Here is a 24580-nt window from a genome sequence, read left to right on the forward strand (position 1 = left end):
TTAAAAACAATGCCATATCAGAAAACTCCAATATAAATTCACATCAATATGGAAACGCCACAACACAAAGACGCCCACAACTTTCCTGTGTTGCAAGTTCTACAATACAGCTAACAGATTCCATAACAACTTCTTTCAACAATGATGCTCATGTAACCACGAAGGGAGGAAAATGTACACAGGCACCAAGTAACGTAATACAGTCTCCTGTAACCCGCTCAAAACGTAAGCTGGAAACACAGAGTCCCCCTCTAAGCCAAATTATTGGAAAGTGCATGAAACCAAATACCACTGGAACAATTAAAAGACCTGCTAAGCATCCAAAATTAGACATAAAGTGGAAAAACATTCCTTTTCGTAAACAAGATAAGTTTGAACCAACAGAAAAAGAGAGACCAGTACCTACGAAAATAAAATCTCCCATAGAGTATTTCACATCTGTTTTTCCTGAGGAAATTTTTAATATTATGGTTGAACAAACCAATTTGTACTCAACTCAAGTCACACAAGTGAACGGTGGATCTGCTTTAGTGGTTACGAAGGATGATATTACAGATTTCTTAGCTATTGAGATTTTAATGGGTGTTGTAGACATGCCATGTTACCTAGATTACTGGTCGAATGATTTGAGGTATGATAAAATAGCCAGCCTCATGCCCCTAAAAAAGTACCAACAAATACGGCGTTTCATCCACTTTGTAAACAACGATGATGCAAGTGATGACAGGTATTTTAAAATCAGGCCATTAGTTGAGATTATTAGAGAACGGTCCTTGAAATTAGACCATGAATCTCGATTTTCTATCGATGAGATGATGATCCCATACAAAGGGAAAAAGGCAGGAAGTAGGAGGCAGTATCTTCCTAGTAAACCCAAGAAGTCGGGATTTAAAGTCTTTGTTCGTGCTGGAGTCTCTGGTATAATTTATGACTTCCTTCTTTATGGAGGTGATGATACTTTTCGTAACCGCCCATTTACTAGAGAAGAAGAACTCTTTGGACTTGGCCCAAAAGTTGTCATTGCACTCTGTAAAACTATTCCTAATCCTGCAACTTCAGTTTTCTATTTTGACAATTTTTTTACAACTCTTTCTTTGGTTTACTACCTGCGGAATGAGCTTGGCATCTTCAGTTTAGGTACAATCAGGGCAAATAGGATTCCTCGCTGTAAAACACTCACTGATGAAAAATCAATAAAAAAGAAAAAACGAGGAAGTTTTTGTAATGTAGTTTCAGACGAGCACAAGTTGTCTGTTGTCAGATGGGTCGATAACAAAGCTGTAACTCTAGTTTGTTCTTATGCTGATGCCTATCCCATATCAAGTGTGAAGAGGTATTGCAAAGAAACTAGAGAAAAAGTAGAGGTTGCGTGTCCATATGTTGTGAAGGAATACAACACACATATGGGAGGAGTAGATTTGGCAGATATGCTTATCGCTCTATACCGGACACCCCTAAAAACAAGGAGATGGTACCTTGCAATTTTCGCACAGTTACTTGATATCTGTGTAAACAATGCTTGGCTTTTAATGAGACAAGATCTTCAGCTGTGTAACATGAAACGAGGCATGTCACTCAAAGCTTTCCGAATTGAACTTTTTGAGAGCCTTACATTGAAGAAGAGAGTTCGTGGTAGACCTAGCAAATCAAACATTGCACCTGTTGAAAAGATCAAAGCTCCAATGAAGCCTCAACCATGTGACGAAGTGAGACTTGATATGTTCGGACATTTCCCAGTGTTTACATCACGTGGAAGATGCAAGCTGTGCGTCAAGGGCCAGACATTTTTAGAATGCAGTAAGTGCAAGCTTAGGTTTTGCCTGAAAGAGAAGAGCAATTGCTTCTTAGATTTCCATACTCAAAAAACAAAGTAGCCATGTAAACGTCACTACCATAGTCTAGAAACATTGAAATAACCAGTTGTTTGAAATATTGTAGTGTAATTTTTTGTGTGGTATTTCAGTTTGAGCTCATAAAGTTTGAAATATCTGTTGCTGTACTTGACTTGTACACTATAATTTATTTGTAGCAACTTATACTGGGTAATAAATTACTTCAATGGTATTTCCTTTCCAGAACTAATAATTGTGTGTACTGCAAATTAGTTTTAATTGTAATGTAATGTAAAACATATATTTAATTGTAATGTAAAACTTATAGCTTTTAGAATGTTGCTTGTAGATTCTCTAATTTTGATTTTTTAACGTACGTGTTTGCGATATGTATTTTATGGACTTTATATATTTTTGATTTCCAACTGCTTTAAAATTTACCCTTTCATTGGCTATGTACCATATTTGACACATCGCAAAATTTAAGTGATTGTTTGCATATTTGGCAATGTATCGCATGTGATACATTCATTTTATTATACTTTTTAAATAAATTGAATTTTTTGAATATTTTTTTTCTATTATTTATGACTTCAAACATACAAAATCATTGTTGTAATAATTTTTACTCCCAAAAAAATTTTCTGCCAAATTAAGGGTTAAAGACACTTATTCAACAATATAATATAATTTTGACATTACAATAATAAAATATTAAAATATAACAATTAATTAGACAATAATAAATAAAAAAAATCTGAACGAAAACTGTTGTTATCGTACAGTATACTGAAAGTTTTCCATTAGACATAGTTTTGACATCAAACCTATTTCACAGTCACGCTTTCGCAAGTGCAGGCAGAGCCCCCTCAGAGAGGAGCTTCGTAATTATGGGGAGGGGGGGTGTGGCCTTCTCCCTTCGGTATCTACGCCCATGCTGCAAGCTTTGAGTGTATGTAAATAAAATATTAATGTTAGAATCAATGTTTTACTACTTGTTTAGCTTTTAGTACACAAACAAAACGTTTTAAATTTTTTTCTTCCATCGGAATGTCGAGAGATCAAGCTAAACTTTTATTATTGAGAAAAAATGTATAAATAATCGTAATTTATGATTACCAGTTTGATTCTTCTGCTTTAAGGACTAGTTTTAGTCGTACACATGAAGATAAAAAAGTGGCAAAGATCGTGTGGTATCTCTCATGCTGTTATCTGCTACTTGTGTTGTAATGCTGGTGGGAGTGGAGAGATAAGCCATACAAGACAACACTCCAGGTCATCTGTTCAGACAACTTTGAAAACTGTTAATACAGCAAACCACTGGGTGATGTAATATCATGATGCTTACCTAACCATGATGAGTAGTACAGGGTGTCCGAAAAGTCTTTCCCTGATTACACAAATTAATAAGATCGGCTAGAAGTAAGATAAAAATATGAAACTGGTGACAAAATGTTGAGAAACTATCCAAGTTTTTTCAAACATCAGTACACTTCCACATGAGCACCTTTGGTAGCACGTAGCACATCTTGGAGGGATTGATGCAATGACTCTGGTTATCCGTTGTCGAAGGGTTGCAATATCTGGTACATGTGTTCGGTAGACCTCGTCCTTGACATAACCCCATAAAAAGAAATCTAATTGGGTTGTCAGGAGAGCGTGGAGGCCAAACCGTTGGTCCATCATCCAGGAAAGGTCATATCAAGATAGGCACGGACCTCCAAACCCCAATGAGGTGGTGCACCGTCTTGTTGAAACATGACAGCGGGGTGATTCTCAAGCAGCTGAGGAACAGCATAAAGTTGTAACATGTCCAAATACAATGGAGATGTGATGTTTGCCTTAGCGAAGAAGAATGGCCCGATAATTCTGTCATGCAATAGCACGCACCAAACATTCATTTTTGGACTTCCTCTGGTACACTCCATCACCTCGCCAGGGGGCTGTGAACCCCAAATGCGCACGTTATGGCGATTCACTACTCCACTGACAAAAAAGGTTGCCTCGTCAGAAAAGGCAATTTGTTGGAGATAGCCATTATCGTCCTCCATACGTGATCTGATAACATTTCGACCGCAAATTCATATAGATGTGTACTGTCATTGGGCAACAGAGCCTGATCAATTTGCATTTTGTATGCACGAAACATTAAACGTTTGTGTAAGGTATCGTGGAGAGAGAGCTTTCTGGCATATGTAATTCACTTGAGGCCCTTCACACAGATTTCTTCGTATTTCGCAGAAATGACTGTCTCACAGCTTCCACCCGTTCAACTGAGGTTGATGGTCGACCAGACTTCGGAAGGTCTGCAACCGATCCTGTGGTCTTGAACTTCTCATACCACGTCTTAATGCTCTTCACATCAGGGGGAATCTTTCCATATGTGGTCTGGAAGTTTCTCTGCACTGTTATTGGTGATTGTGTCTCGTGGTACCACAGGACACACTGCACTTTCTCCTGATTGGTAATCATGTCCGGCTTCCTGGGCACTACACCTCAGACACTGCACACCTACTGCAAACCTATAACAAAAAAAACTTGAGTTATGACCTAACATTTTGACACCACTTTCATATTTTTATCGTACGTCTAGCCGAAGTTATAAATTTGTGTAATCAGTGAAAACTTTTCGGACATCCTGTATTACTGTAGTTGGAACTATCCCTGCAACAGGTTTTTGAATGGATGATTACAGCAAAACCCCTTATTTGCACTTTTCATGGGGACAAAGTAAAAAAGTGTAAAAAGCGGGAAAGTGTAAATAAAGGGAAAAGTATAAAAAGGAGTACAGTTTACCTTATTTAGAATTTTTTTCCTTTTGTTTAATAGCACATACTACAATGCAGGTACAAACACACTAACAACAAATTTTACTTTAGTATTTAATCAATTATTAATTTACCACATTTGACAAAAATAAAAAAAGAATGAAAGCCAAAATGTTTTTCTGATTACTTCCTAAAAAATAAATTTGAAATTTTCTTCTGCTTGCTTTTTTGGCTGTTCAAGGAGATTATTTGCCTCTCCAAATTATAAATACAGTTGCAACCGGCAGGGTTTATAACAAATACGGGCTACATACACATTGCTCACAGTAAAAAATTTTTTAAGAAAAGGCCGCAAATTGATGAATATTTACCGTCAATAGCGCGCCAAACGCGGAGAAAGGTCATTGTACTCGGTCAGCTGCTGTAACGACGCGGCGGTGCATGCGCACTCTATGCTCCGCCCAGACTCATGACGCCATCAGCCGCCAACCAATAGATGCGAGCTTAGCGGAAAAAAATATAAGCTCCACCTCCCGTGTACCAATTTTGTCCAGTTCTAATACCAGTTTATTGGTATACGCACCAGTTTTCTCGCTGCCGTGACATGTTCAAGTTTACGTTTATCATGATGTCTTGATACCAATAATTAATTATTTACGATCCCCAGAAATAAATGGTTAGTTTAAAAAATATGGCGTCAACTGTACAATACTTCCCAAATTATAAAAGACGTATAAAACAGTTACCAAGACACCGCTCATTTTATCTTGTGAAGTTTATGTCTCGTACCAGTATTTCGGCTAAGTTGTGACATAAATACAGTATCAGAACTTACAAGCAGCCATGTTTGTACATTCATGAGTTTACGTTTTCCCCTCGTGCATTTTAGATTGTCTCCTGCTATAATTACTCGTACTTTTACACGCCTAGGCTTAAATTATTACATGTTTAGAAATAAAAGCAACTTTTCATGTTATAAAATATGTATATTTTGCTATTTAAAATGTTCATTGCCTACTAGCTCCACGGTATTTTCTGGTTGTTTATGGTTGTTACGTGACGTAAATAGCGGGATTGATTCGATTTTTGAGACGTAATTCGCGGGAAAGTATTGTATTGGACTATATGGGAACCAAACGGGACCTGAAGAATATAGTGCAAATAACGGGAAAACGTAAATAACGGTAACGTAAATAAGGGGTTTCGCTGTATGTGTGTACAGCTGATCTATTTATTTTAATATACAGTAATTTGCTGCTGTTAACGTGATTTTCCATTCATACCTTGCTTTCAGGATTCTTTCTTTAATATTTTCAGAATATACCGTATTCACTCGCGTAATGTCCGCCCTCGCATAATTTCCGCACCCTTTATTTATATATCCTTAAAATAAAAAATAAAAAATTCGCATAATGTCCGCACCAGTCGTCTACGGCGGGCAACACAATTTGGCCACCCCTAAAGGACGCAGTATGAATGGAAAGTTGACGGCTCTGTAAACAAAGCCGTGACCTTGAGCTGTCCTTTCTCTCCTGTCCTGAAAGGGTGGGGAAATTCGTTGAACTGAACAAAGCACGGTAACGGTAAACACAGCTCACCAACACGCACGCAAGTTCAAGGCATGAGTTTTGTAGTGTAAGTACAGAATGGGTAAATATAAATACTTCACTGCGCGGTTTAAATTAAGAGTTGTTCGTTATGCTGAAGACCATGGGAACAGGGCTGCTGAAAGGGAGTTTGAAGTGCACGAAAAAAGTGTTCGTCAGTGGCGGAAAATAAAAGAACAGTTGCAGTCAACAAATGCAACACGGCGTGGATCAGTCTTGTTTTCTGTTGAGGTAAGACACGCAGCGCAGCGTAAAAAAAAGTCAACTTTAATTAGTGTGTACCCTGTTTAACGTGTCAGGACAGAACAGAACCCCTCTTTGTTTACATTTGGTTGGAATCCCTCCCTTGGCCATTCTCACGCTCTAAATGTTTCCTTCCCCTTCCTCCTTCTCTACATCACGAAGGCCATCAGTTTGCCGGGAGGGGGGGGGGGGAGTACAGTGAGCAGCAGATGTGGAACTGGTGAGTCACTGCGCTGTTGCCAGCTCGCTGGTTCCCTACGCGCCGCACGTAAGGATATGGTACTGCATAATATTGCAGCCGTGCCGTTAATAGCCATTTTAATCCATCACATATTAATCACATTAATAAGGCACACGTAACCACACTTATTTCAGTGTAGCGCGTAATTTTTTTTAATGTTCCGGCGGGTGCGAGACAGTTACTGGTGGCAATTACAGCAAAGTAAACATGGTCTAAGCCGGGTAGTTTGCAAGCAATCCTGCAGCAATATTCTTTTAAAATACCTAGCTAGTGAAATCCAAATTTATTTTAGATAAGTTTTGTGCCTTTTTAGTAATAATTAAGACACAAAATTTTGTATTTTTGTATTTTTGTATTTTTCTCGCATAATGTCCGCACCCCATTTTTTTTGCCAAAAATGTGGTCAAATTACTGCAGACATTACGCGAGTGATTACGGTATCCTTGGTTTTTACTTGTATTCTCAGTGGCGAACTCACTGCCATTATACTTTTTCCATAGTACTCTCATAAAGTTATCCATTCATGTGATTATTGTAACTGAATTAACTTAGCCAAAACAAACTTTATACTATATATTTTACTGGTCTTTTATCTTGATGAAGTTTTCTTTTGATAGCCATGTAAACTTACGGTAATTAATCAACATTACCAAGAAAGTTTAGATATTATGTAATTAATGAAAGAAATTAGATTTATAAATTTCTAACTGAAACACCTGGCATTACCTGGGCTCAACACATCATAATATAAGGAACATCAGTACTGAGTTTCAAGTTTGAAGGATATACACTTGAAAAATGGCAAATCTTGATTTTAAAGTCCCAATGATTGCACAGTCTAAACTGGGATGCCAATCTTCAGCTTCATTTTGTGAGAAGGCAGGCAACCCCTAGGCAAGACATGACGGATGCACCAAACGATAGCACGTTAAAAATTCAAGGCAATGCCATCTATTGACAAAGTTCTAAACTAAAATGTTATTAGTGCCTTTAATTCGCTAGCAGCTGCTACTCTAAGCGGATGAGTGTTTCCAAGAAACATGGGAAGTTGCCGGACCTTAATATAATACAGTGTGGCGGACATAAGAGAAATGACACAAACTCACTGTGTAGAAATGACACAAATTCACTGTTTGTGATTTTACCTTCCTCTAATGATTTTCTATTATAAAACCAAATTTACCCCATTTTCACTCCGATAGGGATGAAATTTCATAATTATATGTAGTCTATGTCACACTGTGTCCCATAAACTATTCATATGCAAAAAATCATGTTGATCCATTGCTCCGTGAAAGGAGGACAACAGACAAGCACACTTTCGCATTTATAATATTAAGTAGGGATTGATTGCTTTGAAATAGTTGCGAGTCCAGAATTTTCAGGGATTTGCTGATAATTTAATAGAAATAAATGGATGCGGGCAACCAATGAAAGCAAGGAAACCGCTGAAACTGTTCCAACCATTGAAACTGTTGAAACTATTGGAGCTGGTGAAACCATTGGACCCACATGTGGGTAGAATTTGTGTCTCAGGACATGACGTTACGAGAAGTTAGATCGCAGAAGTGTCCACGCTTGGACGTGGGCGAAAGGGGGGGGGGAGGAGTTGGAGTTATCACTGTGGGAGGTGAGTAGTGGGCCCTACTTTTGTTAGCTAGATGGAAGAAATACCTTATTGCTTGAGCTGTCGAAAGATAAACATCGTTGCAGAAGTTGCAGGACAAGGGGCAAGGTAGCATACCAGTCGTCGCAGCATCTTATCTACCCTAGAAACGTGTGCACAGTTCTAAACAATTTTTAACTGCGTGAATGATGCGCTAAATTTAAATGATAAATTTCGGTCGTTTGACTTAACCTAAGTTTAGCAGACAGTAAAATGATCACACAGTTGTGTTGGCTGATATTTGGTAACAAAAACAAGACATATAAAAATTATCTAAAATTTTTAAGCAAGAAAAATGATTTAATTATGATTGTTATGATTACTATCTAAATTTGCGTTTTTAAGTAAATAAAGTATGTGCTGAAGAAAAGTGAACTTGTGCTTGTGTTTTCATTAAAAAACAGTGGCATGTATTATTTTTATGAAGAAATATTTCAACACATACTTTTATGCGATTATCAAATAAGTTAATATTCTATTTCATATTTAAATACTTTGTTTTTCAGTTGTGACAAAGTTATATATAACCATTTTCAATTGTTGATGTGGCTACATTTATTTCCTTTTCATTGGTTTGAAACAAACCAGAACCATTATTGACCAATAATTTTTATTTCTTGCAATCACTCTAAATTTTTGACTTAATCTTGTGACAAGATAATATATTTGATAAGTAAACTAATCATGGGGCTAGTCAATTATTTATCAGTATGAAAATGCTCTTTCTATTTATTCCGCAATGATGCTGGAAAATTTTCATGAGTTGTAAATCTAGTTAATCTCTAACATTTTAATTACTAACTAACTATTTCATCAAACTGTCGCACACAGGTCCAGTAGTCCTAGGAGTCCGAGTCTATTGTCTGACTAGCTGGAGGGAAATAATAAATATACTTTTGAAAATTAATAAACATGTGCCCAACATAACTGAACATAGATTTGGACATAATTTTTTTTCTTTTGGACATATTCGAGAAATCTGTGTTGATGTATATTATTCTTATCGAGTATTCTTTAAAAATAAATGTTATTTTTATTTTATTGTGGTACTAATTATCACTAGGTTATGTTAATCATAACACAAGGCGCCCAATCCCATTAAATATTGTATGCTCATGATACTACAGAACAATTTAATTACCATAACTTGGGGCATGTTATAGTGAGCCGTATGCTTACATCACCAATGGTAATAATAAAACAAAAGCCACAACAAAAACTATTACCTTGATTTGTCACGTGACAGACTGGAGGCTATATTACAGAATAAACGAAAAAATAATATTGAAGATGTAGAAACTAAACTAGTGGATAGTGCCATAATTATTTTTTTAATTGCTAGTCTTCATAAATTGGTTTTTTGAGGGCTACCCTAAGAAAAGAAAATGTTTGTTTATTAAGATTTTACAATTTAAGTAATTTTTAAACACATTTGTTCAAATTGATTTTTAGTGAATAGTAACAAAAAATAGGTTGGACAAGTAAGGAGGTACTTTTAGAACTATAAATTCATAATGCGCAAATTACTGTGATTTTAAGGTTCTCTGTGAAGAATTTAGAGCTAGGAACATATTTTTGTAGTACTCAACCAATAAAAATATTGGTGAGAATATTAATAATTATTATTTTAATGTGTAAACTTTCATCCCTGGCAGCTGCTGATGTAATTTTAATTGTACTTATGGTTTGCTGTGTTATTTATACCAATGGTCTTTCCATAAAGTTTTGCTGTTGATTGCTACTGTCACAGTTTAAACAACATACAGGAGCTATTAAATTATTTTAAGGAAATACACTTTTATCACATACGTATTATAATTATAGTCTTCCATGAATACTTTCTATGTTACATAATGTTAGATGGACTGTATTTAAAATCAAATGGTTAATTTGTTTTAGCTATCATGTAACCAACTTTGTTAGTTAAGTTTCATATATTTTTATTATGTAGTAGTAATATTTTATTAATTTTCTTAGAAAAACCTTGACAATTCTGGAAACAACAGGGAATTTGGTTTGGCCAATAGAGTGGCCACCCTGTTGTACTTGACAAATGTGAATAGAGTTTTAAGAGAAATATGGTCAAATACTGTGAAGTCTCATCCGGTCGAGTGACGTTTGAGTCAAGTCTTGGCATGAGTTTTGATTCTTGGCCTGTGTCTCTTTTTACTTATAAAGTCTTGTAATGTTTCTTGTGAAACCAGTTTCCTTGAATGCAGTGGCGTAGCGTGGGTGGGGCGGAGGGGGCGGCCCGCCCCGGGCGGCAACCCGCGGGGGCGGGTCGCCGGTGAAGCGGGTTGAGATCTGATCTATGATTCATCCATTACATGTGTCAGACACACTATAATGTTCCATTTTTATCTAAAATTTTGCGCACCAACTATTTTTTAATATTTATTTAAAAGAAAAACTGCGAAATCACTGACAGAGCTCTTTATAACGTTTGTTTGTTTACATACGAACGGCAACATCGCATCACGCCGCGCCGCCCGGCGCGCGCGAGCCGAGTTGAGCGGCACTCCTTATTATGTCAATTACTCATACAAAATCTTTTGTTTCATGCGTCGGCCCGTGTCGATGGCTCTCTTTCGCACTCATTGAATTTAGTACTACGCATTGTACTGTAAAGTTTGACCTTAACCCAGGGCAAACCAAACAACTTCCGCAAACCGAGACACAGTAAAACTCCTATATTATTATTATTATTATTATAATTATTTATTTATTGTTATCAAAAGTTACAATATTTCTTACATTAGTCTCGCAAAACCTATTCACCTACGTTTGTCTGCGAGTACGGAGTCACACTCGTACATTAAATCTTATTTTATAATACACTTAAAATTGCTCTAATAGCTGTTTGAACATTGATTATTGTTTAAAAAGTATGGAGTATATTAACATAAATTACATTGAGTTAAGGTACATCTTTTTAAGTTTACGACTGAATTTTGTCCTGCTACTTGAATTTAAAACTTCAATAGGGGATGTTTTGTAAATCTAGTAGTAGTCTAGGAATATTTTGTTTTTGTTTTTGGATATCTTGATTATTTATGGTACCTGTCATACAAAGAAAACATAATTTTTCATTTAGCTCAAAAATGGCGCCAACGATTTTTCTCAAATTTCTCGTCATTTTATCTTTTAATAACATCTATAACATGGCTTACTCAGTCAGTTTTTACCGGGAAACTCTAAAAAAGGTAGCTGCCATACAAAATCAATTTTGTTTGTAAATTTTCCTATAAGCCCGGCAAACCGCGCCGTCACCAAAACCACTTTTGTTTTGTGATAGATAAAATACTTATTTGAAATTTGAACGTGTCCTCCGGCCAATATTCATGGGAATACATAACTTATTTTACAGGTACAAGAAGAAGACGTACCTGCCGTCGCAGTTGGAAGTAGTTCTGGTCCCACCACAGAGCAGGGTCAAGACGAAGTCGACTCATTAAAAGTACCTCAAGCATCTAGTCATAAGCCTGCATAAAAAGTGAATGTTGCCAAAGAAGACATAATTGAAATCGTGCCTTCTGCTCCTGCCGAAATCAAAGATGTGAATCTCGACGATGTAGGTTGCTGGCCTTCTCCTATGACCGACGAAGTAAGAACGCTTCTAGTATGTCGCGGATCTGACTCAGTACAGCACATCGATTCCAAATTTGCCGATGTTGTTCGCTCAGGGACTTCAACGAAAGGCGGTACCCGAAAACTAACCAAAGAGTGGTTCTACAAACCATTATCTAACGGCGAAAAGGTTCTCCGAACATGGATGGTGTACTCGTCTTTGAAGCAATCCTTGTATTGTTTTTCTTGCAAGCTGTTTGGCAATTCCGGCTCTAACTTCGCATCTGAAGAAGGATTCAACAAATGGTGGAAGCTAAATAGCCTGGGCCATGAACAGAGCTTCTTGAAATGGAAGGAGTTGGAAGTTCGCCTGAACTGTAAAGCAACCATCGATCAGAAACAACAAGAAGTTTTCGAAAGTGAGGAGAAGAAGTGGAGGGATGTACTGTACAGGTTGCTGAATATTATCCAGTTCTTAGCCAAACAGAATCTGGCCTTCAGAGGACATCGAGAAGACATTCGAGGAGATGATAGTGGCAATGGCGGGAACTTTCTGGAGTTAGTGCACCTCCTAGCTAAATACGACCCTCTTCTAATGGATCACCTGACAAATATAAAGCTGGGAGCAAGAGTCTCAGTTTCGTATCTATCTCCAGAAACCCAGAATGAATTTATAAACTTACTGGGACAGCAAGTTCGATCCACCATCATCCCTCGTATTCAAGAAGCTAAATATTATTGCGTAATCTTCGACAGCACACCAGTCATCTCCCACAATGACCAAATGAGCCAAGTTCTGCGATACGTACATATCGAAGGAGAAAAAGTCCCCGTGGTAGAATCTTTCATTGACTTCTTCGAACCAAAAGGAAAAAAATGCAGAAGATCTCAGCAACGATATAATCGCGAAGATAACATTAGACGGACTGGACATACAGAATCTGAGAGGACAGGCTTATGACAATGCTGCCACAATGTCAGGGATCCACAATGGAGTTCAAGCCCGGATTAAAGCACCGAATCCGAAAGCTATATTCGTTGCATGCACAAACCGCTCACTAAACTTGGCTGGGGTACACGCTGCTTCTGAATCAGTGGATTTCGTGACATTTTTTGGAACTCTGGAGAAGCTGTTTGCCTTCTTTTCCGCATCAACTGTTCGATGGAACGCTTTGGTTGCCGTCACAGGTCAAGCATTAAAACGAGTCACTGAAACGCGCTGGAGCGCTAGACATGTAGCTGTCAAGATGCTTAAAAATAAGTTTGAGGTAGTTCTTGAGGTACTGGAACAATTAACAGATTCATCGCAAACTTCCGAAACAAGATTGGGAGCCAGTCTTCTCCTGACAGCCATGCAGTCATTTAACTTCCTAACTTTTCTTGGCTTTTGGGCTGCAGTGCTACCTGAAGTAGATGACGCACAGATTTACCTGCAGCAACGAGGACTAAGTGTGGATAAGTGTGCTCAGAAACTCTGCGCTTTGAAAACCCTCTTAGTGGAAAGTAGAGACCGTTTCGTGCAAGAAGCAATTGACTTTGCTAAGACTCTCTGCGAAAAACTCGGAATCGAACTGAAAACGAGAATAATTCGCAGGAAAAAACGCATGCATGGCGATGAATCTTCTGAAGATGCAGCTTTGTCTCACGAACAGGAAATCCGTCGAGAGATTACCGCATCATTCGACAAGATCATTCAAGAAATGACGACTCGATTCCAGCAAATTCAAGAAATATCGGACAAGTTCGGATTTTTGCTGCCAGCGAAAATTTTGGACAGCAAGTTCGAGTGTGATCTTTCCCATGTATTAGAAGACATCGACAAGGACGAGTTTCAGATGGAGCGGAAGCGTCTTTAGCAGTTTGTTGTTGTTGCCTGTTCTGAATCAGAGGAACATATAAGTGGTAATGGACCACTGGAGCTCCTCCAGTTCATTCAAAAACTGAATCTCGGAATTTCGGTTCCAAATATAGTCATCTTGATTCGTATATATTTGACTTTGGCGATTAGTGTTGCAAGTTGTGAGAGAAGTTTTTCGAAGTTGAAGCTAATAAAAAATTACCTCAGATCTACTATGAGCTCCGCTAGACTATCAAACTTGGCTATATTGTCGATTGAACAAGAATTGGCTGCTAATATTGATTTTGACAAAGTTATTTCTGACTTCGCTGCTCATAAGGCCCGTAGAATCCGCTTGTAAAACCGCTCATCCTATTTTAACTTCAATAAAAGGTACCTCATTGCATGTGAAATTTAATTTTAAGTAAGCACCTATAGAATGGGGGCGGCAAAATGGGTCTCCCGCCCCAGGCGCCGAGATGGCACGCTACGCCACTGCTTGAATGAACTTATTATTAGGGATGGGCCGGTCGAATCCTCGAATCCTCGAATCCCACCGAATCTCTAGTATTCGAAAGATTCGAAATTCGAGGGGAAAGATTCGGGATTCGAGGAAAAATATTGATGTAAATGTAGTACTTTAAAAACTTAAATGCTTACAGTTTACTTGGCCTGTTTACGTTTTCCTTGGAACACATCCTATTGAGGTACAGTAGAACCTCGTTAATACGTGATGGTCAGGACAGAGATAATCACGGATTACCGAATTTCACGGACTAGCGATTAAAAGCCCGGAAGGTCTTGTCAAGCTTCTCAGACACCGGCGTGCAGCTGGGTTAAGGCCGTTCACGGTAAAGGCCGGCCGTCTTCGAATTAGTGTCTCGGCTTAAAAAATACAGCACTGCCTAGCCATTAGTTCACGGTCATTTACAACAGCCGAAGAGAGAAAGATAAGATCGTGCTGACCTTGCACCCCCCACCCCCCTCTTCCTCGTACAGCCGAATGCCAGCCAGACACGTCACTCGCCAGGCGCCTGTGCGTTGGCGGGCGGAAACAAACAAAGGGAGACGGGAAGCAGAAGTCAGGACATCCCCCTCAAGTTTAAAGAGTGACAAATGTGACAGCTGAAAGGGGGGCGACACAAAGGGTCGGTACAAACAGCGTTGCAGAGTTTGGCGGCCCACGCGATGGCTTGCAGTGTTTGCCGGCCGCCGGCCCGCGTGACGTTAATTTTAAGCGCTGACAATTTTTACTTCTCTTTTTTTTTTTCTCTTTTAAATCGTCCCGGATTATCCGATTCCCGAATTAGCGCATCACGGATTAACGAGGTTCTACTGTATTGTACTTTTAATTCGTTATTATATAAAAAAAAATATGAAGCATGTACGTACTGATTTGGGAAACTTACTTTATATTCATGAACATGGATGCATTGTCGCAATATTGGCATTAAATAAGGCATAAATCACATATGTATTCTCAGAATATGCTAAAAAATAAAATAAAGCACATTTAGGATCTAGACTAAATATGAATCTTGTTTTTTTTTTTAAATAACTTAACCGAGAAATCTGTTACTTAGTAATACAACAATAATGCCGACTTTCATCACAAGTTACGGTTGCACATGTAGTAATAACAATGAAATAATGAATGACAAAAATTAATACATTATACAATTATTATTTTAATCGCAATTCAATTTTAAATATTCTGATACACGTTCTATTAATGAATTTTGTTAGGACCAAGTTTGGTTTGTGTAGACTACCAACTTTAAAATATGTATTATCTGAGAATTCCATGATGGCCAACCAATGAATTTGTTAGCCAATCATTTTGAGCAACATAAAAAATAACTAATTTTAATATAAAGAATTTTAATGGGTAAACTAGAGAAAACACCCCGTCACTTTTAACTTCGGGCATATTAATCACTATGCTTTAGTTAATTTTAGTATGCTTTAGTTAATTTAGTTAATTTTAAAAGACACACAACAATATTTCTTATGGCCTAAAACCATTGAAGCCAAGATGGTGCCTTTCATTTTCCATTAAATATTTCAGGAAAGCGTTTACCTTCATTTGGGACTTTAAACAAATGTCAAGTTGGTAACTACAAAATATTGTTCCGTCGGATGTTGAATTTCGTTTTCCGATTTCCGTGGATACATAAATCACTGTACTCACAGATAATACCTGAATGCCTTAAATCCACCAAGTCGGATTCTACAGCAATTGATGAAGTGACCAGAAACAGTGTTCTCTGAACGTTTGTTCAGCACTGCAGGAAACATATGTGACCAAAAACGGAATCGTCTTGATCCAGACCGTGTCAAAATACTTATTTTTTAAAATAAAAATTTAAAAGATTAAATAATTCTGCATAATGTTTAATTTTTTTCTCTTAACTTATAAATTATTTTATAATTAACCCTTGAGAACTGGATTCGGATTCGAGGGTTGGATTCAAGGTACTTTTTGGGATTCGGATTCGAGATTCGGATTCGAGAAAAATGGGATTCGAACCATCACTACTTATTATTGTTTTTTTTTATTGAAAATTAAGCTTAACCTACCAATGTCAAGTATTCTTTTTCTCTGTAAAAATTTTTATTCTAAAAAATTTTAACTTTTTTAGTGGGTAATAAATAAAATTTTGTTGAGGCCTACCTACAATTATCTTAATGTTGTGAACCTAATTTTTAAATTTCTAGCCAATTTTTTAGGCATGTGGAGCCTAAATTAATTCTGAACACCTTCAACGCATATTCATACTCCATCATCATTATTCATCTCTACAGCAATGACTCTGTAGCCAAATCCTTGGCCAGTGGATATAGATTGCTACATCATGCACATGGAACTTAAAAATCCCTTACTGGGTCAACACAATTATGGACTAAAAATTTACTGCAAAAATAATATACAAAACCTTTATTATTGAAGTAGGCCTTTGTCTAGATATGAAATGAGTTAACTTGACCTGTTATTTGATCCCCCTGGTGTAAACTGGTATGATTGAAGGGTGGGTAGAGTAGAGCAGTGCAAATAAGTGGGCATAAAACAAAATCAAATTTGTTGTAGATTAAAAAAGTCCAAAGTAAAAACAGTTTTTTTTTTTTTGCTTTAGAACACCATGACAAATAAAATATTTGCCAAGCTTGAATAAAGTTAATTGTTAATTGGCTGCCAAAGGTATGCCATAAGAAAAATTTTGATTTTTAAATTTTTTCCCTCTGATTACATTTACTGCAACATACTAGTACTGTCTGTATGAATTCATGTTTCTAAACTGGTAATTTTTGGTTTGGCAACTTCCTTTTTTCCCCAACCTAATATGATTGAGTAAACTCTGCCTTGATGATAAGATTAAAATATGCCATTATGGGATAGGTTTTTGTAGCCAAAAGACAATAAACTGCCTGGCAGATTATGACAGGGTTGAGGTAACCTGACACTAGACATAGTAGTATTCAGGGTGAGCTGCTCAGCACAAGACAGCCCTTCCTGTGGTCTTTGAGGGCTGTACAATCCCTTCAGCCTGAGCACAACTTGAATTTTAAGCTTTCAGTTATCTGTTTGAGTTATCTGCATAGATTTACATCAAAGCAGATGCTTGCACTCATTACTTCTCCAATAGAGCATATGTTATTGGTGCCAGTGGATTGAAAAAAGTCTATTTAAAGAAAGTGTCCATTATTTCTTGCTGGAAGGGAAACAAAAATTTAAAACTATGATCTAAGTAATTTTAATTACATTTTAATTAACAATAAATAAAGTCTTGCATTTATATAAAACTGTCAATGCAGGAAATGTTAAGAATAATGCAATGTGGGTGTTGAAGAAGAATAATTATTGTAACCCTTGACTAATTATTTTACAAAAATCTTCATGTGTGACACATATTCAAGAAATGCAAAATTTTTCACAAGCTTTGACTCTGAATTAGACTCAAACTTTTAAGGTGGTTAGTCACCATGTTCTAATTTTTAATTTTATTCATTTCAAAGAAAGAGTTTACTTTTGCTTTGTTAACTTTGTTAAAGCTGTTTGTTAATTACACTGTGTAATAGGTAGATAAAAGGTTTAAGCTTTGTGGTTAATTGTTTTTGATGGACATGATCTGCTGCTATCCGTACTAGTCCTTAGAAAGAAATGAGAATCTGACATATACAGAACTAACTTGGAGATGGTTAATCTGTTTACAAGGTTAAGTTAATTCTATTGTCCTACTTCCGAACATAGCTTTTAAGTTTGATTTTATGTAGAGATTGATCGGATCCTAATTTTCTCGAATTTGAATTCGAATCCCATCGAGTACCTTGAATGTACCCTTTAAATCTGAATCTAGGTGTCAAGGGTCAAAAATAAAATAATGTACAAAAAATTAATAGTGTTGTTACGATTTATTAAAAATCAAATAAATCGTCGTGGGAAACTACTAGGTTGGTAAAGGATAGCCCAATTAAAGATTTTATTACACACACAGTTTTATTGATGGCCACTACTTATGTCACAATTAATCTTATAAAATTGCCAAATAATCAATTGCACTTAAAAATGCTGCTTCACCAGTCACTCGTTTCTTACAATCCACACACCTCGCTGGGCCGCACCTCTGGCGCAACTCTCGCCGCAGCGCCCCTCGTGGATCTCAGCCGCGGGACTCCATCGCCACCGACGCACTTGCCTTCGCCGAGGATCCGCTCGATGCCTCGCTCGGAACTTCGCTCGAGACTCCGCCGCACCCGCGACACTATCGCCCGGAACTGAACTCGCCCTGGAACCTTCATCCAGGGACTTCGCCGTTCTATCGCTTGGAAACTCCGCCGCGGGAAAGCTTCCGCCTGAACTCTCACTGACTCTCCACTGACGCCATTTCTAGAACTCACGAGCGCTGCTGAGGCCTGTCGCGTCATTTCGCGCCGACCCGACGGCAGAAATCTCTCGAAACACATGTTGGCGGCTCGTGTAACTCCACAGTTGTCAGGTGTCAGTTACGTGTCAAAGGCAGGGCGCTGCGCGGGAGTGGAGGAAGGAGGGGGGAAAGCGACAATCCTTGTAATCTTCCAGGCGCGCGGCGCATATCATGTTGTGGCAGTCGCCAGCCAGCTCTGTACCTGCACGTGTTGCGGCCTTGCTCACGTTCGTAACAGTATTAACCATGGTTTGGAATCCTTTTACCCTTTAAAAGTTTCATTCATGATCTACGTTTCCTGAATAAATATGTATTGTAATTTTATATATATAATTTTGTTTAAAAAGTACAATATCTTGGGGAATGGTAACAGGATAAGTATGAAGAAAAAATATTAGCTTAGTAACTTCAGACATTATTAGTGATGAATTTGATAATTTACTTTAATATTTTCCTTTAAATATTTTTCTTCAAATATTTAATCCTTCAAATACTAAGTATTTCATTGGCACATCCCTAGTTATAGAGTACCTATATAGTTATAGTTAGATCATTACATGGTAAATTCTTAAATACATGTTTTACTGTGTATTAGTTTTCTGTTTACGGTGGTTGTAAATACACTTGAACTTTCTATGGTTTTGGGCAAAAGACTGAGGGTTGGCAGCAGTCAAAATTTTTAAAGTTCAATGACTTAACTGATTTTATTCTTCCGGCTATATTCTTACGCAGCTATTACTAATTAGTAATTATTATATGTATTTTCTTACAGGGAGCAGATATTTAGCATGAAGGGTGAACCAAAGCAAGTGCTAGTGGATACCTTAGCGGCCATGCCTTGTGCTCTGGAGGCGGATGATGTGACTGACTTCTGTTCATTGGCCCAGTATTATGCGTTAAAGACTCCATGCTCTTTCAAGGAGGTAAGATAGTTTTTGTAAATATTATAATGTTTACTGCAGTTTGTTAGAGTTTTAGGACATTGAAAATCATCATAATCAGCAATATTAGGGACAACATTATGGAACTAAACTTACATGCAATTCCAAAATACTATTTTATGTTTATCTGTTACAAAATTCATGTCTTGATGGCATTTCAATAATTCTGCCCGGGCTGTGTGGTTCTGGTTTTTATTGGTCGTTAGGTTCTGGTTCGGATTTGCATCAAGAACCTCCGATTTATGATCCAGTTTGGGTTTATATATATATATATATATATATATATATATATATATATATATATATATATATATATATATAAAAATAAGAGTGCTTCATTAAATATATATTGATGAGGTTTGCAGGTTCTTTATTTGCTTATTAAAAAACAATTGCCGTCTGGGCTAGAGAGAACTACTGTATGGGCGCCACCGTATTGTGCCGCCAATAGTGATTTTCGGCACAATTTTAAATTTGAATTTTGAACCATCATTTTTAGCAGGAATCTTATAGCTAAAATTTAAACTTGTTCAGCCCACTGTACACACCCACTTAATTTTTGTTTGGCTAGTTCCTCGAGTCATTCCCAGCACCGTATCTGAAACTTTGCCGATCATTTGCTTATATAGCCTTTCTCACCTTCTCCCTGCTTTGGGACATGCCGTTGCCTGTAATTATTCTCCCTGCAGCCGTGACAAAAACTGCTATGCCCTGCAAGCTATCAGAGTAGCCCGTTTCTAAGACCCTACCTTATGCGAGCAATTTCAGCCATGCTCAGGATTAAGTTTCCCTAGCATCCCAGCACGTCCCCAGGCTCGGTAGAGCACATTTCACACTGCCCTTTCATATCTCCACCCCCCTCTCCCCACCCCTCTCAAGCCTTTCCTGGTAACACTGCCCAGAGCACTGACCGGTCCTTAACCCTGGCCAGAGACGACCTGTCCCAAGGTCTGGACAGGAGTGTTCGAATGTACCGCCTCTGACCTCTAGCGGCAGAGTTAACAACTACTCCGAGTCTCCACTAAACGTCACTGCCCTCTAGCGACTCCTGAAGTCAACATTCTCCTGTCTTTCTCTTCCAAACCACCAAAGTGCTCCACCAGTCACCGCTATAAGCCCCATGCTTTCAAAGTAGCCTCATACGAGATGCACGAATAGACTTTTATCTGTTTCGGCCACTCCCCAGTAGATTGTGTTACGATCGGGCACTAACACCAACGTCAAGATATTGAAGTCAGTAATTCTCAATCCTTCCTTCTGACATCTTCGGAACTTTTTGGCCCTGTAGACGAAGTATCATCCTCCTTCTTTCAAGGCTAAGCGCTGATTTAATTAAGCATCAAAGCTGCCATACATGGGACTTATCGGCACGACTTCTCACTGACAGCTTCGTTTCTCAGCCAGCCCTCAGCACTATTTAACTTTGCTGCTACTGCAAGGATGTAGTTGCCTCATCTAGTAATGCCTTCTCTAAGTTTTTAGATAGCCATCAGTTAAGCTGTGCTGTAGTGTATAGAATTTTATCATTTGCTAATTTTTTTTTTTGTTTAAATTTAAAATTATGATGCTTCCGCGTCTACCACGCCAGTTTCGGTCTGGATTTCGCGGGCACCTCGGCGAGACCTCCTGAAGCCACACCGCAACACCCTGTTTTGGTGAGTTTTCGACACACATTCTCTTCCCCACCATTATCCTTTTTGCGGGCATTTATGACTGATTAACAACTGTCTGCGGACCAGGTCTAATTCTTATGGATTTGGCTTGTTCGCAGACAGGGTCAAAGTATGGTCGGAGTACTGTCGAAGAACTGTCCACGAATCCAAGAATTGGTAGCCTGTCTCCATCAGAATTTATCATTCCCGACAATACTAACTCCAAATTTTCCGCAACACCCACAGCGGGCCAGTTTGCCACGGGATGCCAGCAGTTTATGAAATATGTTCTAGCTGAAGTTGTTTATGATTAAAGGACTATAATTCTGGTATTATCGAGAAATAGACTTACTAACTGTAAGCAACACAGGAAAGCAATGGTTATTGTTTTAATATTTTGAATGGCTTTGTATTTTATATTATAGTTCTAAATGTTTATGGGCCGGCCCCCCGATTATAACATTTTCACTGATTCAGTTATGAACCCATATTATAAATTGTAATGTATTATAAATTTTAAGTAATTAACTTCTTTATCAAACCAAATTATTACTACCAAAATGTTTGTTTTCTCTTGTTGCAATTTACGATTAAAGAAAAATAAATAGACGCACAGGTATAGACGAACCTGCATTTTTTTTTTATCTAGTCATTTGAAGCAAACGATCCACTCTCTCCAAAGTGTTTTTTGGGAGATAGTAAATTTTTTTTGGGGGCTTTGTGTCACCTCTGAAGTTTAAAGCGTTGTTTTGTTTCATTATCAAAGCCCGCCACTTCCAAAGGAAACTTTTCTTCTCTTAAATACAATAATATAACCAACTGGCACAATGCCTATAAAAGTATGAAAGGGCACACAGACCCGGCGGAGACTCCTCTCGGGGCATGATGTCACCAATGTGGGAGCAAGATTCGGACCCTCTAAATTTCGCACACCATTGCTAAGACCTGGCCTGCTCTCAGCATTGCTCACGCTTTATGGATTAACGCAGTGGGCTCTGAGGGCGTCCCACATGCCGTCATGCAGTAGATGTTTTACACGTGGGCACAAGAAGAAAAGAACACCATTAAAATCACACATCTAGGTTTATTAAGAAGTTATATGCTTCTATATACATTGTCCTTTAAACAGTTAAAAAACCCAAGGCATGAATCAGTTTATGTTGTGGCGTAGTCCACACACGTGGCTAAACAAGAATTACATAAGGGTGATTAACACTTTAATGACCAAGAATACATTTTCAAATTTTTGTCTGGACCAGCGAAGAAATTTCTGCATAATCTGTTTGTTACTAGTAAAATGCAATTTTTCTGTTATTTTATATCATTTTTGCGTAATTGAATAACAAATATTTCTCAAAATTCGCATCGGTCGTATACGCCCGCCGTGGGCCCTTTGAGACTTCATATAATTCAATTTTCTTACAGGACCAGAGCGGGCGTATACGACCGATCGTTATTTTGTTTCATTTTTCGTGACATTTGGCCTCTTAGGCTCTGCTGAACGAAATCGGAGAGCACTGATATCTCATGGCAATGTTCAACCTATCATCTCCCTCTCATTTTTATCTTATTCTAAAGTTACGTAATGGTATACTGTTTCCGAAAGAAACTTATCTGGTTCTGTCGACCACAGCGACACTAAATGTTACATAATATTCATGGTGTCAGGTTGTTAGCTGGTCCAGGCTTCAAACTACCTATGTGATGTCTCATCTGCAGATAGACAGCGAAGTGATACACCAGCTTACAAAAAAGCTGACTTACACAGTCGTTCTCATAGTCTTGAAAATTGAACCTGAAATTGTAAAAATGCCCACTTTATCACTTTTTTCATTCAGTATGTAATTGAATGTTGTCCCCAAATCAGTGTTTTTAGTTTTTTTCTAGTTAGTACATGTGATGTTCTCTATAAAAGTGTTCGAACTTCTTCCAGTGAGTGCATAATGTGTAAATAAGTCAACATGACAGACAAGTTCTTATCTCGAACTCAGCGCATTCCGAAGTTAGCTCAAGAATGTAAATTGGATTCAGATTCTGGTAAGTTGTATAAATTATAAGAGGAAAATTTGGCAATACAGGTAATGTTGCAGCATTTTCTATTACCATGCAGCAAACTTCTCTTATTCGCTAGAAGTTGAAAGTCACATTTTGGTAATCTTGATGACATTGAAAGGGACTGTTGACTGAGATGTAGTTTAGACAGCTTGCAGCATTGGTCAGTAAACAGCTGTTTACATTACCGTTACTGCCAAATTATGTATTCCTTAAAATTACTTTTTTTTTGCGTATAACATTGTAAGTAATCATCGGAGTTTCTGAAACTTCCTTCAGTGATCCTGCTCCATCATCCTCTACCCATATCCAATCCTCTATTGTTGAGGCCAGAATGTCTACTAGTCAACCTACAGTTATGCCTGAATATCAGTGGACTGATCCCAGTGAAAGAAATAAACAGTTAAATTTTAGAACACAGTCTGGTCTAAGTTCTATTGTAAGTGAGGAATTGGAAGACGTCACACTTATCAAGATTTTTGAATTGTTCGTGAGTGAAGACATTTTACAAATGATGGTCGAACAAACAAATATATATGCAGAGCAAACTTTCAGTAATGGACAGTGTAAATCAACACTAAAGTGGGTCCCAACTAATGTGGGATAAATGAAGACATTTCTTGGAATTATTTGTTACATGAGACTTGTTCGAAAACCAGTGATAGACAGTTATTGGAGCCAAGACATTTTATACAAAAATGACTTGATTCCATCAGTGATGAGCAGAAACAGATTTGAAGTGCTGCTAAGGATCAGGTCGAAAGTGACCGACTACACAAGATTTCCCCTTTGGTTGAAAAACTGATGGCAAATTTTCAAAAAATTTACACACCATCTGAGACAATGTGCGTCGACGAGTCATTAGTTCCATACAAAGGGAGACTGGCGATCAAACAGTATATCCCCAACAAGTCCAGTAAGTATGGGATCAAGTTATTCAAATTGTGTTGTGCACACTGCTATACTAGGAATTTGCGTGTGTACTGTGGGAAGGAAAGAGATCCAAGTGGAGCGGTGCCTACAAAAATAGTAATGAAATTATCTGAAGTACTACTTGTTGCTGGTAGAACAATAGTTACTGATAATTATTATTCCAGCTTACAACTTGCAAACAGTCTTCTGGATAGAAAAACTCATCTCTTGGGAACACTGAGGAAAAACCGAAAAGGAGCTTGAAGAGGCAACGCTCCGGTCGACGTCGCAATCCAGTTACACAGAAAATAAATATTAGTACACTCTCGCACTATCATAA

The 24580-nt window shown here is 37.8% G+C and overlaps 1 protein-coding gene and 1 long non-coding RNA gene across 4 annotated transcripts in view; both read left to right on the forward strand.

Annotated features, from left to right (window-relative positions):
• Positions 1 to 24580, forward strand: part of LOC134531190 (TBC1 domain family member 23) — a 205305-nt gene that overhangs the window by 51559 nt on the left and 129166 nt on the right. For all 3 annotated transcript variants that reach the window (XR_010074961.1, XM_063366832.1, XM_063366831.1), the window contains exon 6: positions 19456 to 19606. Coding sequence is in view for 2 of the 3 variants with exons in the window: in XM_063366832.1 (XP_063222902.1) it covers positions 19456 to 19606 (151 nt within the window). In the remaining variant the exon portion in view is untranslated. The remainder of the gene's footprint in view (positions 1 to 19455; positions 19607 to 24580) is intronic.
• Positions 19996 to 21900, forward strand: LOC134531192 (uncharacterized). Its single transcript, XR_010074962.1, has 2 exons — positions 19996 to 21279; positions 21396 to 21900. It is a non-coding gene; the product is annotated as an uncharacterized LOC134531192 (long non-coding RNA).

This window comes from Bacillus rossius, chromosome 3 (genome assembly GCF_032445375.1).
Source record: "Bacillus rossius redtenbacheri isolate Brsri chromosome 3, Brsri_v3, whole genome shotgun sequence".
NCBI classification, from domain to species: Eukaryota; Metazoa; Arthropoda; class Insecta; order Phasmatodea; family Bacillidae; genus Bacillus; species Bacillus rossius.